The 19,386-nt window shown below is 39.1% G+C and overlaps 1 protein-coding gene across 2 annotated transcripts in view; it reads right to left on the bottom strand.

Moving 5' to 3' along the window:
* ptpn22 (protein tyrosine phosphatase non-receptor type 22) overlaps window positions 1–19,386 on the bottom strand; it is a 42,624-nt gene that overhangs the window by 21,237 nt on the left and 2,001 nt on the right. For both annotated transcript variants that reach the window (XM_057830656.1, XM_057830654.1), the window contains exons 3-14: window positions 17,525–17,601; window positions 17,336–17,431; window positions 16,953–16,991; window positions 16,795–16,866; window positions 15,683–15,742; window positions 12,884–13,026; window positions 7,909–7,975; window positions 7,724–7,801; window positions 7,015–7,101; window positions 6,444–6,921; window positions 3,388–3,465; window positions 1,639–1,707 (exon numbers count right to left, since the gene is read on the bottom strand). In XM_057830656.1, coding sequence (XP_057686639.1) covers window positions 1,639–1,707; window positions 3,388–3,465; window positions 6,444–6,921; window positions 7,015–7,101; window positions 7,724–7,801; window positions 7,909–7,975; window positions 12,884–13,026; window positions 15,683–15,742; window positions 16,795–16,866; window positions 16,953–16,991; window positions 17,336–17,431; window positions 17,525–17,601 — 1,344 coding nt within the window. The remainder of the gene's footprint in view (window positions 1–1,638; window positions 1,708–3,387; window positions 3,466–6,443; window positions 6,922–7,014; window positions 7,102–7,723; window positions 7,802–7,908; window positions 7,976–12,883; window positions 13,027–15,682; window positions 15,743–16,794; window positions 16,867–16,952; window positions 16,992–17,335; window positions 17,432–17,524; window positions 17,602–19,386) is intronic.

Here is a 19,386-nt window from a genome sequence, read left to right on the forward strand (position 1 = left end):
AAAAAAAAACCCACTCGGAAAAAAATTACATTTATATACAGTTTCATTGCAAATCAGTATTATGGTGATCATATTGTTTTTTTGCACTGGTATTAATAAATAAAATAATCTGGTCAGCTCCCCTGTCGTCCCCGCATCTCAGATCGTCAAATGCTGACGAGAAATAATTGTTAGCTCTTTACGATGTCGCCTTTCTACTCTCATTAGTCTGTTAAGAAAAATGTAGACATATTGCGACATCTCCCGTGTCTGCATGCGTTGTTTTGGGCGCTTGAGTAGCACATGATGGACGGATTGACATAATTTGTCAAACCAACCAACACCCGACACGCTGACACGAAAAAAAAAATAAAACACTCGGGAAAAAATTGACATGTATATACAGTTTCATTGCAAATCAGTATTATGGTGATCATACTAAATATTTTTTTCTGTGCACATATGAGGTAAATATCGCTGCCATGAAGCCTCCATATAGTGACAGTTCTCTGCCCGCTTCACTGCCGTCACGCGACCGCAGCTCAGCTTTTGCTTGCCTCGTAGCTACCCCTGTTTTAAATTACTGTAAATTTGATAGTATGTCGTCATAGGCAGTCACGAGTTTGTTGAGAAAAGTACTACTCTAAACAATGCTCACTAGATTTGTGTGGTGTTTTTGTCTGTTTGAGCAGCATTTGATAGGCTCCACGTTAACAAATATGTGACAAAGTCATTTCCTTTCATTTTCTGATTCGTTCACCGCATAGTCATTACTGGAAAATCAAGTTAGCAGCAAGCTAGGTCAGGAACCGGAGGACCGAGTCACTGAACGGGAAGTGACAAAACTCAGTCTTGCCCCCCTGCCTGCACGCTGGCTGCTTATTGGCCACACGTGGACGTGAGTGACAAACGCCCTGATTCTGTTTCCGCTCCCTCCCCTGCCCGCGATGAGGCTGGCGTCTGATTGGTCGTGTGCGATGTCAGAAGACGCTGCCGCTTGCTCAACGCCCTCCCACGCAGCGAACAAGCACCACCTTCATAGAACGAATCAGTGCAGATGATGATTAGTTCGGTCTCGTTCACCAAAACAATTCGTTCAAAAAGAACGAATCGTTCGCGACCGATACAACACTATTACCAACGAGTGGCTTTGTATAAAGCATATCAAGGTTCTGGAGGGGCCTGGCCTGTCTCCAGACCCAAACCCAATAGAAAATCTTTGGATGAAGCTCAATTCCGTGTTTCTCAGTGACAGCCCAGAAACCTGATTGATCTGAAGAAGATCTATGTGGAGCAGTGGTGCAAAATCCCTGCTGCAGCCTGTGCAAACCTGGTGAAAAATGACAGGAAGCGCTTGACCTCTGAAATTATAATCAAAGGCTAGTGTACCAAATATTAACATTAATTTTCTCATGTGTTCAAATACTTATTTGCAGCAGTATAATACCAAAAAAAAAAATTTTTTTTTAATCATATACTGTGATTTGGGGATTTTTTTTTCTTTTTGATTGTCTCTCACAGTGGACAAGCACCTACCATGAAAGTTCCAACCCGCCCATCATTTCTAAGTGGAAGAACTTGCAAAACCGCAGGGTGTTTGAATACTTTTTTCCCTCGGTGTATGTTATATAACATTCCTGAGATGAACCCGTATCTTACCTTGCAGAGAATCAGCAGTCTCGATCGGTGGAATGTTCACAGTTAACCTTTCTGTGGCACCTGATTGTTCTGAAGAAATTACCAGAAATATCACAAAAGCAGGTAAGCTTTTATGGTGTTTATCGTAATGGCTAAACAATTTTATTATATCATACTACAAAAGGAATTTAAAAAAAAAAAAGTTCTAGATTTAAGTCTTCTACTACTATACTATACTATGCTATGCTATGCTATGCTATGCTATACTATACTATACTATACTATACTATACTATACTATACTATACTATACTATACTATACTATACTATACTATACTATACTATACTATACTATACTATGAATGAATGAATGAATGAAGGAAATGTTTATTGTCATCGTTATCGGTATCATTGACAGTTACAAAATGTGGAATAATTTGCCCAAAGGAAGAGAGAATCATTGACAGTCACAAAATATGGAATACTTTGCCCGAAGAGACCGATGACAAACAAAGGCAGACGGGAAAAAGCATATGCTTATACTATACTATACTATACTATACTATACTATACTATACTATACTATACTATACTACTGTATACTATACTATACAACACTACTGTATACAATACTATACTATACTATTGTATACTATACTACTGTATACTGTAATATACTAATACTATACTATACTATACTATACTATACTATACTATACTATACTATACTATACTATACTATACTATACTATACTATACTATGAATGAATGAATGAAATGTTTATTGTCATCGGTATCATTGACAGTTACAAAATGTGGAATAATTTGCCCAAAGAAAGAGAGAATCATTGACGGTCACAAAATATGGAATACTTTGCCCGAAGAGACCGATGACAGACAAAGGCAGACGGGAAAAAGCGTATGCTTATACTATACTATACTATACTATACTATACTATACTATATAGGGCTGTCAAACGATTAAAATTTTTAATCAAGTTAATTACATCTTAAAAATTAATTAATCGTAATTAATCGCAATTAATCGCAATTCAAACCATCTATAAAATATGCCATATTTTTCTGTAAATTATTTATATATTCTGTAAAATAAATTGTAGGAATGGAAAGATAAGACACAAGATGGATATATACAGTCAACATACGATAAATAAGGACTGTATTTGTTTATTATAACAATAAATCAACAAGATGGCATTAACATTATTAACATTCTGTTAAAGCGATCCATGGATAGAAAGACTTCTTAAAAGATAAATTTTAGTACAAGTTATAGAAATTTTATATTAAAACCCCTCTTAATGTTTTCGTTTTAATAAAATTTGTAAAATTTTCAATCAAAAAATAAACTAGTAGCCCGCCATTGTTGATGTCAATAATTACTTATGGGTGCTGAAGCCTATAAAATCAGTCACACCCAAGCGCCAGCAGAGGGCGGCAAAACTCCATAAAACACAATTAACAAGTGGGCATTTCACTCTGTCTGAGCGGGACATGTGCATTAATTGCGTCAAATATTTTAACGTGATTAATTTTTAAAATTAATTACCGCCCGTTAATGCGATAATTTTGACAGCCCTAATACTATACTGTACTATACTATACTATAAAATACTACTGTATACTATACTACTGTATACTATATTATACTATACCATACTAGTACACATCACATTTCCTTTCTGTGTCGTGTTTACACAGTCTCTCATTGGATTACTGAATGGAGGTCTTAGACCAGCTAATACCAACCTGTGTCAACAGCTAGCTGATAGGATTCAGGTGTTCGTTCAGGAAGAGGAGGAGGTATGTCTAGATTGGTGTGATCTCCTGTTGGAACGAGGAAAAAAATGGGCAACAATCTAAAAAGGGTTATGGATGTTTGAAATTGACATTTTTGTGTTAATCCGATGTTCTTGTATTGAGGAACTGAGTCTGTAAGGATTTTCTCTGTCGTTCGAAATAAATGATCGTATTTCCTAGAGTCTATGTCACACTTTTTTAATAGTTTGACTAAGCCTGCGACTTTTCCTGAGGTGTGAATTATGTTTAATTTTTCTCTTTGTGCATTTTTGGGCTTATAATCAGATGCGGCTTATAGTATGGAAAATACAATGTTTTATTAGGACGAAGTGGTACAATGATTCTGGAAATTCTGGAGCCATGTTGAGAATAGTTCTTATTTAGTCACTGAAAAGCTAACGAGAGTAGAGCCGGGCGGTATAACGAAAATTTACCGTTACCGAAATTCTTCACGATGACCGACGTAATCTTGACCACGTCTGTAAATTCGGTAATTTAATAAAACAAGAAAATATAGTCTTTTCATCCTGCTTTGAGTCTGTGTTGTTCAGCTATGTTCATTCCCCTTTAATAAAGCAGTCAGTGTGCTTACGTATGAAGTCACGGGGTTATCAGGAAGTCAAACGAACAGAAGCCCCGTAGGCTAACGCTACAAGCAAACATAATGGTGTGTGGCTTAAGGGAGCTTCGCCAAACTTTCACCCAACATTAAGTACTCTTGGCGGCATCCAGACGGGCTTTCACCTGCTGTCCTCCCTGGTTCTCACGATTTCAGGAGAGGTTGCTTTCAGTGCTTTCTACTGGTGGCTAGGCCACATGCTAACGCTAGCGCTAATGCTACAAATAAACGTGATGGAGTCGGATAGCGGCTCTAACCTTGTCGCGATGGCTGAATTTAATGAGTGGATTGGGCACGGACTGCATCTAGCAATTAGTATGTCGGATTATTTTGTATCTCTCTGTGTATATGATTTCTCTGATAGCGTTTATGATGTTAAAGCATTCATCTTAAAGTACAATCCAACAGTGAAACCTATAATATGACCGTTTAATGGCCACAGCTATTTTTCTGTATGTGCTTGCTTTATTCTGTTTCATTACTGCCAACATAAAATCTTAAATGTTTCATTGGGATAAGAGCAATGTAGCTTTAATGTGTCTGTGTCTGTGTAGGGGGTGCATGTGTGTGTGCATGTATTAAAAAATGCTGTGGGGGAAAAAAACTGAAACCTTGAAGTAAACACTTGTGTTGAGTAATTATGTCACAGCAGCCATTAACAATAAGTTGTCTGTTTGAAGTGTACTGTTCAAGCTGTAAGTCATTTGTGTTACAATATTTTTGCACAGTCGTCGTATTGATTTTTATAATGTTGTATATTGTTCAAGACATACAAGCTGTAATAAATGTTAATACTTGAATTCTTATTGTCTACAATACATCTTTATATACTTAATGTTTAGACTGCATGTACAATTGCTAGGGGTGTAACCGTACACAATAATCTCGGTTCGGTACGTACCTCGGTTTTAAGGTCACGGTTCAGTTCATTTTCGGTAAAGTAACAAAACAAAATGCAAAATATAAATGTGTTAGTTGTTTATTACACACATTTCAACAATAGGAACATTAGCCTATACAAAGCTAGAATTCTGCTCAAAAAGTAGCGGGTATTTAAAGATGATCCAACAACAATTTGCCTTTCAGACCCCGCGTATTGGTCAGCTTTCTTTCTGAAAGAAAGAAGAAAAAAGTCCTGTGCCAAAGGGAAAATCAATCCCAATGACAAAGATTTTAACATGTATTTTACAAATGAAATGCCTAGATGAATCCTTTTTTTCCCCTCATGAACGGTTTTCCAAAGCTTTATTGGTGGATTTTCTCAAAGAACCACGCAGAAATTAATAAATGTAATTGTGTAAGCAGGATCTGTGTATTATTCTTATTATTTAATTACAGGTGTTTTAGCTCATTTCTATTTATTTTATTTAAATGGGCTAATATTTATTTTATTATGTGTTTATATTTTACAAATGTGATGTAGTATTCATTTATATTGTATATTTTATGTTATATAACTTTAGTTCCTATGTGAATATTAGTTCGAACTTGTTTTGTTGCGGTAGGAGGGTTTTGTATTGAACACGGGGCCGTGTTGGTTATTATTAAAGTAGAGAAGACAGCAGTAAATCAACAAAAACTGTGCCCCGATCTACCACTCAAGAGATCTGATGGACTCAAAAATTGGGTTACGATTGCATATTAGTTTGACAATCGACTGGATCCACCGTATTTTTGCACGAGTGACTTCCGGTCTGCCCGATCATAACTACTGGTAGTAGTATTGACGCAGGAGGGTCGCGTCTCGCATCAAATAATAAACTCTGCCGTTCTTTTCGTGTGCGTTGTGTTGAGCCGCTTCTGGGACGCGCCTAGCACATGGCTGCACTGCGACTGGTGTGCATTGGCTGATTGACTTTTTAACGCCCGCGTTTCAGCTGCGTTCTCGCGGCGGCCACGTTGTCGCCCCGTTGACGTTTCTGGGTTATACTGTCGTACCGTTTTGGTCCTCATTAGAGTAGAGAAGACAGAGTAAATATAATCTACACAAAGAAACTGTAACCCGATCGACTCACAGCCTCGAAAAGTAAGGGTTACATTACGTAAAAATTCCGTTCGGTACGCCTCCGTTCCGAACCGAGCACCACGTACCGAAACGGTTCAATACAAATACATGTACCGTTACACCCTTAACAATTGCTAAATATGTTAAATTTAAAGCTGGTAAATAAATCAACGAGAAACGGTTAATTTGTATTTCATGCGTTGATTAAGATTTTCAAATTATATAACAGTCCGCTTGGGCGAATTTATCGTTATCGAGGTAAATCTGCCCAATTTACCGTGATGCGTACTTAAGACCATATCGCCCAGCCCTAAAAGAGAGTCAATAGATTGTTCCGATTTAGGCTGGTAGCTAAGACTACACAAAAGGTTTGATCATCACCTGTGACAAGAGTTGAGTCAGATACCCGTGTATGGTGAATCGGAGGTGACGGAGGCCTACTAAAATGTGGACCAACCGTCCATCGCTTGTTCACTGGTGTTTGATTGCCAAAGAATGAGGTGTCAAAGTAGGGGTCCTCCACCATTAGACAGACAGAAGACACTTTGGAGGGTGAAGTCGGAGAGTTCAATGATGGCGTGTCATCACACTGTTGTGTGTTCTCCACAGCAGCCACTTCTTGGCCAATTGGGACTTCTAGTTGTGATGATATTTGTCCCTCCTCGCTGATAGTTAGGGCTTCAAGAAGTGGTTGAGGTTGACTGTGGTGATTATTTTGGTCCATTAAGAGACCTCCAGGAGCAGAAGGCAACACTGTCTGTTTCTGCTGCATGCTGTTAAGTCCCTCATTACAGATGCTCTGGAGTTGTGACTCCTCCTTCTCAACATATTGCTCACTTGCAGATGCTTCCATTGTTACCTTTGTTATTTGAGAAAAAAATATGAGTCAAGAATCCTAATAGAATAATTTTGTCAGGTATTACTCGTGACGGTTGTCTTGTTTGTTGATCACCTGGTTTTTGCTGCTTTGTTCATTCACGGACTGCAAGTATCTCTCAAATAACAACCTGATAATGCTGTAGACCAATTCATACTGTTCCTGAAGGTAATAAAGAAATATGGGTAACACTTTATAATAACTATCCGTTTTACTAGTTAATAGATCATTAGTAAACTGTTGATAAATGATTTATTGTTGATTTGTGAAGTATTTGTTAAGAGTTTGCTAAGCATTTACAGGGTGTTCTTAACCTGAAACACAGTTTGTGTAGAAACGTTTCAAGTTTTTGTGTGTAACATTTGGCATTTCTCACTCACTTTTTCACTTCAAAAGAAAAGGCATTTTGATAAGGCATTTTGCAGGCAGCGCTCATGTTGCACATTTATGAAAATCTGCCATAGAACCAATAAATATTTGTACTTTTCTTTGTATATTTAACCAATAAAACTTATGACCTTCAACATAAAGTGTATAGTTTTATTAAGATCCTTCAACTAGCATGGGCATTTAGAATGGGGTCAACCATATTAGAACACCCTGTAAATGCTTAACAAACTATTAACAAATACTCCACAAATCAACAATAAATCACTTATCAACAGTTTACTAATGATCTATTAACTAGTAAAACTGATAGTTATTATAAAGTGTTACCGAAATATGAATATACTAAACAGCTTGACAGATACTAATGCAGATGAAAGAAATATCTGGGAGCTACCTTGGTTTGAACCACAGATGGCCTTTGGGTCCTCATGGTATGAACTAAGTCACTTATATCAAAATCTGGAGTGATCATCTAAAAAAATAATAATAATAAATAAGAATCAAGGAAAAAAGAAAAAAGCAGAAAAATATAATTCCAGTGGGCAATGATTAAATAAAGAACTGTGAGACAGTTATTACCCCTTTTTTGAGGAGGTTCCAAGTATAATCAATGACACAAAGAACTCCTGTTCTACCACAGCCAGCACTAAAACAACAGCAGTCACAGGGCTTTAAGAACATGTTGACACTAAATCTGTCTCGAAACAATGTTGAGATATGATATAATCATAGACTTCACCATCAGTTGACGAGACAGCTCCGACAGACATTGCGCCACACCTTCCCGTAGGGGGCCGACCCAGGCAGAGCGTTGAGCTGGCTTTCATTGTGATAAACTCAAACACATGCTACGTTCTAACGCCGGATTTAGGTGGTTACTCGATACAAGCAGGCAGCAGTGTCTCAAGAGTGATTTGGTTGAGGATTCAAGGTAATGATTATATAAAATAGCACCATGCATGCACTTTGAAACGTTGAGAAGAAAATTTGAGTTATTTTAGCTTGAAATATTTACTTAAAATGAATGATAACTGACCCTTTTTTGCTTTTAACTAAGAATCTAGACTATTTTACATTTATATCTATAGAAATTCTGGGATTTACGCATTTATTTACAAGAATTTTCAATTTAAGAAGCTCTTTGTTTTTTGATGGCAGCCACGTTGGATTACACAATAGCGTAACTTTAGCTTGAAATATTTACGTAAAATCAGGGGCCCTGCCGGGGATTTTGGGCCCAATGAAAAGATATTACTTTGGGCCCCACCACCAGTGCCGGGACACACACACACATTTAGAGTATCAACTACGTAATTTCCTGCATTCTTGTGAATCTTTACACACTAATTTGTGCATTTTCTGCATTTAAGATGAAAATATATATACAGTTGTGGTCAAAAGTTTACATACACTTGTGAAGAACATAATGTCATGGCTCTCTTGAGTTTCCAGTTATTTCTACAACTCTGATTTTTCCCCGATAGAGTGATTGGAACAGATACTTCTTTGTCACAAAAAACATTCATGAAGTTTGGTTCTTTTATGACTTTATTATGGGTTAACAGAAAAAGTGATCAAATCTGCTGGGTCAAAAATATACATACAGCAACACGAATTAGTAATTTCTTGTGAGTGATTATTGACATGAACAATCATTGACTTGAACAAGTCAGGAAATTCAGTTGGAGCCATTTCAAAGCAGCTGCAGGTCCCAAGAGCAACAGTGCAAACAATTGTTTGTAAGAATAAAGTGCATTGCACTGTTTTGTCACTGCCACGATCAGGAAGAAAACGCAAGCTATCACCTGCTGCTGAGAGAAAATTGGTCAGGAGGGTGAAGATTAAACCGAGAATCACCAAAAAGCAGATCTGCCAAGAATTAGAGCTGCTGGAACACAAGTGTCAGTGTCCACAGTCAAGCGTGTTTTGCATCTCCGTGGACTGAGAGGCTGCCGTGCAAGGAGGAAGCCCTTGCTCCAAAAGCGGCACCTTAAGGCTCGACTGAAGTTTGCTGCTGATCACATGGACAAAGATAAGACCTTCTGGAGGAAAGTTCTGTGGTCAGACGAAACAAAAATCGAGCTGTTTGGCCACAATGCCCAGCAATATGTTCGGAGGAGAAAAGGTGAGGCCTTTAACCCCAAGTACACCATGCCTACCGTCAAGCACGGTGGTGGTAGTATTATGCTGTGGGGCTGTTTTGCTGCCAATGGAACTGGTGCTTTACAGAGAGTAAATGGGATAATGAAGAAGGAGGATTACCTTCAAATTCTTCAAGATAACCTTACGTCATCAGCCCGAAGATTGGGTCTTGGGCACAGTTGGGTGTTCCAACAGGACAATGACCCCAAACACACATCAAAAGTGGTAATGGAATGGCTAAATCAGGCTAGAATTAAGGTTTTCGAATGGCCTTCCCAAAGTCCCATTGAGAACTTGTGGACAATGCTGAAGAAACAAGTCCATGTCAGAAAGCCATCAAATTTAACTGAACTGCACCAATTCTGTCAAGAGGAGAGGTCAAAGATTCAACCAGAAGCTTGCCAGAAGCTTGTGGATGGCTACCAAAAGCGCCTAATTGAAGTGAAAATGGCCAAGGGACATGTTACCAAATATTAGCGCTGCTGTATGTATATTTTTGACCCAGCAGATTTGATCACTTTTTTCTGTTCACCCATAATAAACTCATAAAAGAACCAAACTTCATGAATGTTTTTTGCGACAAAGAAGTATCTGTTCCAATCACTCTATCAGAGAAAAATCAGAGTTGTAGAAATAACTGGAAACTCAAGAGAGCCATGACATTATGTTCTTCACAAGTGTATGTAAACTTTTGACCACAACTGTATGTAAATATGCAGCGTATAGAGCAATAATCAATAGACTGATTTCATCTATAAGAAATGTACTGAAGGCATCTATTACAATCTAAATATATTTTTATTAGAAATATTCCCATAGCAAATACCATAATCAATGACTTAGAATAAATGTTTTGTTTTAACTTAACTATACTACAGTATACATTACAGTATACAGTATACAACTGTTTTACTATGAAGAGCTTGCTAAGGTTTTGCCTGCTGTACTGATTAAATGTTAGCTAAAACTGGAGCAAACACTAGCTGGAAAACAATTACAGTATTTCATTATGGAGTAGGCTTAGCCCCCTCTGGAAACTCGCGATCTTCACTATAGGCTACAGCTCCGAAGCGAGGTCCCTCGTTAACAAACTAAATTCAATTGATGACAAGCTAAATTCAATAAATTCTTGCCAAACTGGATTCAAGTCAATTTTATAAGGGAAAATTTCCACACCAACTTTCAACATCTGTAGGATACCAAAAAATGGAGTCATTATTTGGAATTCATGTTTTTGAATAGGTGAATGTCATTCATTGAGGCCGGGAAAAACACGTATTTCTTACAGAGTGAGCTGGGACCTGGCTTCGGAGCTTTGTAATAGACATCGTGAGGTTCCAGATGAGGCTGGAGTGGGCTAAGATAACAGGTTAATTTTCAGCACTACACTGACACAATACACCGACCTTCCTTTGTGAAGTACTTTGTCACATCCTGTTAGCCTTTTCTACCCCTCTCCTCTTTTGTTTACTTTTCTTTCGTCTTTTCGTAACCCGATTTTTGTTTTGAACCATTTCTGCAGTACCATGCACTCCGAGTCATTGACTGGTGTAAATGCGCACCGCTGCTCCCAGTCTGATCGAAGGAAGGGCAGACCAAACCATTTAATGAAAATACGGGAGTTGGGGGGAGGAGGGGTGTCTTGCAATACATATGCTCTCTGGGTGTTTACTTTTTGCCAAAAACAAAACAGGAAAAAGAAACCCTTGGTTTTATTCCTATTAAAATTATAATGATTAATATTTCAATTTGCAAACGATTACCTAATGTTCTTATTTTCTTTGTGGGCCCCATCAGGGCATGGGCCCTTAGAATCAATATCACTTTTCACCCCTATACGGTGCCCTTGCGTAAAATTAACGATAACTGTTTTGCTTTTAACCAAGTATATAGACCGTTTTAACTTTATATCTATAGAAATTCCGAGATGCATGCATGCTTTCCTAAAAATATTAAGTTTCTGATGTGAAAGTAGAGTGATTTATTAGCTGTTGGTACCTTACGTCTGTTAGAACCCACTGCAGGCCTGTATGCCTTTTCCTTTTTTTTCCCTCTTCCAGTCATCAACACTAATTCCACACACCTGTCCTGCACACCTGGTCATTACCTCAGCCTCCCTACATAAACACCCACAGCCCTCTAAGCCATTGCGAGTTTGTTAGCCCTCACTGCAACTTACGAGCGTTCCTAGTTACCTTGTCTTGCCGGTTTTTTGATACACTTTTTGACCTTGTGGATTTTTGCCTCTAGCCTGCTCCTCGTCTGTGCCTCTGCCTTTGATACAATTTTTGACCTTGTGGATTTTTGCATCTAGCCTGCTCCTCGTCTGTGCCTCTGCCTTTTCTCTGTGACCTGAACCTTGCTACAGGACCGGCTCTAGACGCATCCTGCCTGGGCCTTCGCCTTGCTCGTCCCCCCCTGCTCGAACAGCCTTCCGTGCCAAGGGCCAAGATTTCTTCCTCTCCGAACCATTGTTAATAAATCTGCTCTGAGCACTGCATTATTGGGTCCGTTTGTTCTCTGAGCCGTGTCAACGTCAAATTGCACTAAATAATATTTCGGGCAAAAACTTATATGATATGTTAAATATTGCTATTCATCCTAAGAATATAGGTGGTTATCTGTGTGTGCATCTAGCGTCAAATCTATGAATTTTATAGCCATTTTAAATTTTGTTATACTTATATAATAAATAATTAATCGGGATTTTATTAGGGAACTACTTTGAAATTTTTTGATCCAACTGCTCATGGAGACTCATATATTCCCTGTGTTGGTTTTAGGTCGTTAGCTACTTAAGTTTTTTAAAATAGCCCCCCGAGCCCCGTGTCCCGTCAACTAATTGTGAAGTCTATGGAAATAATATCAATAATGATTAAATTGTTTTTCTGTCTTTTCTTGTTTTTCTAAAGTTTGTCAGATGAGCAACGTCTGCCAATCTGCATGATTATACATGTAAGTTTGGGTTTTAATTTTTGCAACTATGAACTTGTGAAAAATCTTCACGAGGGCTTCAAATTGCTTTATTGTAGGGGGAAAACCAAAGGGAAACAGATCACCTTGTTGGCTTCCTGTCTTAAAAAATAGGAGGGTCTTTACATCTGCGGCAGAGATTGTGAGAAATACACCGACCAGCCACAACAATATGAGTGCCTGTGTAGTTGAATAAAATGTGATGTATACTTCTAGTGTTTAAACAAATCATCATTCATTAACCAAATGCACAATTTCTCCAGCAAAAATGTAGAACAGCATTGGATCACTTCACAAATCTTTCAATTTGATCTCCCTTTTAGATCTATCCAAATTCATCACATCAAAAGGCCATATACCAGATATATGCACTTGCCTAATGGTTTTTTGTTTTTTTTTAACACTGGATTACTTTATCGTGGGAATATGAAAATCTGACCTGCAGTGGATGCACAAAGGGATGTCATCATTTGGCTGATAGGTACGCATCTCCTCCAACATGTCCAAAATGGAAGGAATAAAATCTGGCACTCCATGGTCTGGCCAGTTGACATAGTGCAGCTGTTTCAATGTCTGCTCACACTGGACAAAGTGAGCACCCAGACAAAAAGTCATGGAAAAGCATTATTAATAACATATTGGAACATTTGAAAAAAATGAAAAAACATGGATTATGACAACTCCAAGATGCAATTTCTCAAGAATTTGCATAGGGATGCTTTGCTATGTCCCAAGGATCACTTCCTGCATATTTAGATTTTAGATTGATCTTCTTGGCTATGTTGATACAGTGTATCACAAAAGTGAGTACACCCCTCGCATTTCTGCAGATATTTAAGTATATATTTTCATGGGACAACACTGACAAAATGACACTTTGAGACAATGAAAAGTAGTCTGTGTGCAGCTTATGTAATAGAGTTAATTTATTTTCCCCTCAAAATAACTCAAAATATAGCCATTAATATCTAAACCCCTAGCAACAAAAGTGAGGACAGCGCATGGGAACTACGTACATCCCTAAATGTCTAAATTCAGTACAGGTTGTCATTTTCCCTCCAAAATGTCATGTGACTCATTAGAGGAGTGCTGTCAGCTTTGCTGGGGTCAGCCTGTTAGTGCTCAGACCATACGCCGCACTATACATCAAGTTGGTGTGCATGGCTGTCACCCCAGGAGGAAGCCTCTTCTGAAGACGGTACACAAGACAGCCTGCAAACATTTGCTGAAGACATGTCAACAAAGCACATGGATTACTGGAACCATGTCCTATAGTCTGATGAAACGAAGATTAATTTGTTTGGTTCCGACGGTCTCAAGCATGTGTGGCGGCGACCAGGTGAGGAGTACAAAGATAAGTACAGTATGTCATGCCCACAGTCAAGCATGGTGGTGGATATGACCCCCCCACCTCTTCAATCTCTGCAGCAATGCTGACAGCACTCCTGTAACGGGTCACATGACATTTTGGAGGGAAAATAACAAGCAGTACTCAGTTTGAACATTTAGGGATGTACGTCGTTCCAAAGCGGTGTACTCACTTTTGTTGCCAGGGGTTTAGATGGCTATCTTTTGAGTTGTTTTGAGGGGGAAATAAATTAACTCTACTATACAGTGCCCTCCATAATTATTGGCACCCCTGAAAAAGATGTGTTTTTTAGCTTCTAATATTTTTTTTAATTCAAATAATATGGGACCTTAATGGAAAAAAAGAGAAAAATCCAACCTTCAATACAAGTGCATTCATTCAGCGGGGAAAAAACCCCACATAAAGAAAAAATTATTTGACATTAAATAATACAGAAAAATACACACGGTCCCAGGCTTCAACTGGGACCGTGTGCTTTGGTCAGATGAGACCAAGATTGAGCTTTTTGGAAACAAACACTCTAAGTGGGTCTGGCGTGCCACGAAAGATGCGCATGCTGAAAAGCACCTCATACCCACTGTGAAGTTTGGGGGTGGGTCAGTGATGCTGTTGTGCTGTTTCGCTTCCAAAGGCCCTGGGAACCTTGTTAGGGTGCATGGCATCATGAATGCTTTGAAATACCAGGACATTTTAAATCAAAATCTGTTGCCCTCTGCCCGAAAGCTGAAGATGGGTCGTCGCTGGGTCTTTCAGCAAGACATTGACCCTAAACATATGGCCAAATCTACACAGAAATGGTTCACCAGACACAAAATCAAGCTCCTCCCATGGCCATCTCAGTCCCCAGACCTTGTTTTGTTGGCAAAGTACAAAGTATTAACACCAGGGGTGCTAATAATTGTGACACACATTATTTGATGTCAAATAATTCTTTTCTTTATGTGGGATTTTTTCCCCACGGAATGAATGCGCTTGTATTGAAGGTTGGATTTTTCTCTTTTTTTCCATTAAGGTCCCATATTTGAATTAAAAAAAATATTAGAAGCTGAAAAACACATCTTTTTCAGGGGTGCCAATAATTATGGAGGGCACTGTATGAGCTGCACACAGACTACTTTTCATTGTGTCAAAGTATCATTTTGTCAGTGTTGTCCCACGAAAAGATATACTTAAATATCTGCAGAAATGCGAGGGGTGTACTCACTTTTGTGATACACTGTAACTCTCTGTAGGGTTCTCCTGTCTAGTGCCGTGCGGCTGGCATACCACACCATGATGCAAGGGTGTAGGTTTGGTCTCACTATTGGTAGGGACGATATAACAGCACAACCTGCATGTACACTTTTTGTTGGGGACGGGACATTAATTAGACCAAACAGCGGTCAGGGCTACATTTCTCACCAATAAGAACCTTATTAATTGATAGGCTAAATGATTAATGCACAATACATTTGTATTGACTTATATTATATATTTTGTGACCATAGGTTTTTGGCAAAAACTGTATACAACTTTTGTGTGCCTTGATTGCCCAAATTGTTCTCAGCGTAAATTATGTGACCTGGAGAGAAAATTGGATGAGATGCATTGAAATTTGAAAATGTAAATGTTTTTGCCATAGGAAATAAATAGTGCTATGTTTCTCGAAAAGCCCGTTTTTGCCGCAACTGTAAATGTTAGGGGCGAAATCGAAAGAGAGCCTGTGTTGTTTTGAATTTGGAATGGTGAGGATCGGTCAAAATGCGTGTGTTGTGTGGCACGCCAAAAAAGTGGACAGAAAACAAATGAATATTTAGGCTAGCTTTTCTTTGCAAATCATCCCCACAATAAATCTTGAGTTTGTAGAAATGACTGATGATCATCACTTACATTGTCATTTGTCACTCTTAATGTCCTCGTCATATAGGGTCCTTTGTCTTCCTCGCCATCCTGTACAAAAAGTGTTTGTACTCAGTTTTACTCCTTGGTTTGTTTTTTTTGGTGGGGAGGGGGGTGGAGAAAATAAAATATATACAGTGAGGAACACAAATATTCGCACCCTTGTGAATTTGCAAGTTCACCCACTTAAAAAATAGGTAGAGGTCTGAAATTTCAATCATAGATGCATTTCCACTTAAAGAGACATAATCTAAAACCAAAATCCGGAACTCACTTTGTATGATTTTTCAATGATTTATTTGTAATTTACTGGGGTTCGTAAGTATTTGCACCCCTGAGAAAATCAGTGCTCATATTTAGTGCAGAAGCCTTTGTTTGCAATTACAGAGGTCAGACGCTCTCTGTACTTCTTCACCAGGATTTCACATATGGAAACAGGGAGTTTGGCCCATTCATCCACACAAATCTTCTCTAGATCTGTCAGGTTTCGGGGCTGTCGTTAAGAAACACGAGGTTTCAGCTCAATCCAAAGATTTTCTTTGGATTAAGGTCTGAAGACTGGCTAGGCCACTCCAGAACCTTGATATGCTTTTTACTCAGCCACTCCTTGGCCAGCTTGACTGTGTGCTTTAGATCATTGTCGTGTTGGAAAATCAAGCCATGGCTGATCTTCAAGTCTCTGACTGAGGGAAGGAGGTTGCGGCTCCAAATCTGACGATACATTTCATCATTCATCCTCTGCTTTACACAGTACAGTTGTTCTGTCCCCTTTGCTGAAAATCAGCCCCAAAACATGAGTTTTTCCACCCACATACTTCACAGTAGGGATGGTGTTCTTGGGATTGTACTCATCCTTCTTTTTCCTCCACACATGACGAGTAAAGTTTGCACCAAAAATTTCTACTTTGGTCTCATCTGACCACATGACTTTCTCCTATGACCCCTCTGCATCATTCAGATGGTCCCTGACAAACTTCAGATGGGCCTTCACATGTACCAACTTAAGTAGGTGAACTTTCAAAATCACAAGGGGTGCAAAGACTTCTGCTCCTCACTGTATATATATATGCTTGGCCATAGTCATCAGGGGTAAAAATACTCACGCAGTAGATGACGAAGGGCCCACATAAAAATGATGTCTCATCTTTGAGTGGCCAGTAACGCTCACATTTTTTCTGTAAAAGAATTTTTTTTAAAAAAAGAAAAAGAAAATATAGCCATGAAAAATGCAAATGTCGATATTAATGGAATCATTCCTTACCTTCCCCATCTCGAATTCTCGACAAGCCATTACAATAACCTAATGGAAGTAAAAACAATATAAGGGCATGATTTTGTTAGTCTCTCAGCCACCCTAGTTAGCTTGTCAGTTTAGTCTGGCAATTCGCAAACACTATAAAACTGATTTTCACGAAACTTTCTGGAAGGCCAAAAAGGATCTGTTGCATTTTGTAAAGTGCAAATGAATAAACTTCGCTTGAATTAGGGACAAGTGTGTTATAGTGACCCCTGACCCATCAGATTGTACTACAGTTGGGGGAAAAAAAGCTCAATGTGTGTGGACATAGGCGTCACTTTGTAATCAGCATTATGGCTGCCAACAATCCACAATTCTATAAGTGAATATCATCAAGCAGCTTGTACTTTTACGTCATACTCCCACAGCATCCTCCAAAAGTCCTGCACTGTGTGAGGTAACGGACCCTGGGTAGCAATATAAGCTTTGGCGCCTGTCACTCCCTGCACATAAATACAATTGAGTCACACATAATGTTATCGGCAACAGGACATGCAAAAGGAAAGCACTTCTCTTACTCAAAATGATTTGTTTACCTTTATGAAGTTGGCATTAATGTAGTCAGTGTCATCTTTAGAGGTGGTGAACGTCAGCTTCACTCTGCTGTGGTCAACTATGAGAGATGTTAATGAACAACAATATAAGGCAAAATGAACGAATTGGGGACTGCTATCAAGGGCGTAGGTTTGGTCTCAACATTGGTAGGGACGATATAACAGCATAACCTGCATGTACACTTTTTGCCCAGAATGGGACATTAATAAGACCAAACAGATCGGCCGAACCGGTGTTAGGGCTACATTTCTCACGAATATGAACCTAATTAATTGATATGCTAAATCAGGGGTGCTTATTACGTCGATCACGATCGACCAGCTGATCGCAACGCTAGTGTGGGTAGCTCACGGCACCCCCCCCCCAAAAAAAACATTTTTTTAAAACGTACATAGTTAATTATGATTATGTTGTGTGTATGTTGCGTTGTGTGATTAACTTATGAAGCACCCCATCCATCCAGCTGAGTTCACTACATTTCTCACAGTTTAATTAATGTTAATTGTAGAAAACACAAACAGAAGAACACTTCTCTCTAAGCAGCTCCCTACTGGAGTTTTGCAGGTTAGCAAGTTCACACAGTTTAATGTTATGCTAACTGTGATGCAGGTCGCACTTTCAGTAGCAAAATTAGTGGTGTGTTCCCCACCTCCACAACATTGGCGTCTTTTTAAATCACTTACAGTGGCTGCTGCTGCTGGCTGGAAAAAAAAAACTTCTACTATCCCTCCTCTTCGAAGGGGGTGGAGGAGGCTGCATGTTTTTTGACCTGTATATCTGTTGGGGTTGTGTGAGTGTGTGTGTCGGGGGTGGATCAAGTCATTAGCCAATGAAACGTGCATTTGGGGGGTTGGACCGCCACATTCAGCAAGTGAAATGAGGTAAATGTTAGTTTGAAATAGTTAACTTCATAATGGCAGGGTCAATTCTATCCTTACAACATATGGGAAGACAATCTAAATGACCTACAGTATATAACTGAACTCTTTATATCATGCATACAGTGGGGCAAGTAAGTATTTAGTCAACCACCAATTGTGCAAGTTCTCCAACTTGAAAAGATTAGAGAGGCCTGTAATTGTCAACCTGGGTAAACCTTAACCATGACAGACAGAATGTGGGGAAAAAAACTGAAAATCACGTTGTTGGATTTTTAAAGAATTTATTTCCAAATTGGAGTGGAAAATAAGTATTTGGTCACCTACAATCAAGCAAGATTTCTGGCTGTCAAAGAGGTCTATTTTCTTCTAACAAGGTCTAACGAGGCTCCACTGGTTACCTGTATTAATGGCACCTGTTTTAACCCATTATCGGTATAAAAGACACCTGTCCGCAACCTCAGGCAGTCACACTCCAAACTCCACTATGGCCAAGACCAAAGAGCTGTCGAAGGACACCAGAGACAAAATTGTAGACCTGCAACAGGCTGGGAAGACTGAATCTGCAATAGGTAAAACGCTTGGTGTAAAGAAATCAACTGTGGGAGCAATTATGAGAAAATGGAAGACATACAAGACCACTGATAATCTCCCTCGATCTGGGGCTCCATGCAAGATCTCACCCCGTGGCGTCAAAATGATAAAAAGAACGGTGAGCAAAAATCCCAGAATCACACAGGGGGGACCTAGTGAATGACCTACAGAGAGCTGGGACCACAGTAACAAAGGCTACTATCAGTAACACAATGCGCCGCCAGGGACTCAAATCCTGCACTGCCAGACGTGTCCCCCTGCTGAAGCCAGTACACGTCCAAACCCGTCTGCGGTCTGGGAGAATGTGTTATGGTCAGATGAAACCAAAATAGAACCTTTTGGTAGAAACACAGGTTCTCGTGTTTGAAGGA

This window comes from Corythoichthys intestinalis, chromosome 2, assembly GCF_030265065.1.
Source record: "Corythoichthys intestinalis isolate RoL2023-P3 chromosome 2, ASM3026506v1, whole genome shotgun sequence".
NCBI classification, from domain to species: domain Eukaryota; kingdom Metazoa; phylum Chordata; class Actinopteri; order Syngnathiformes; family Syngnathidae; genus Corythoichthys; species Corythoichthys intestinalis.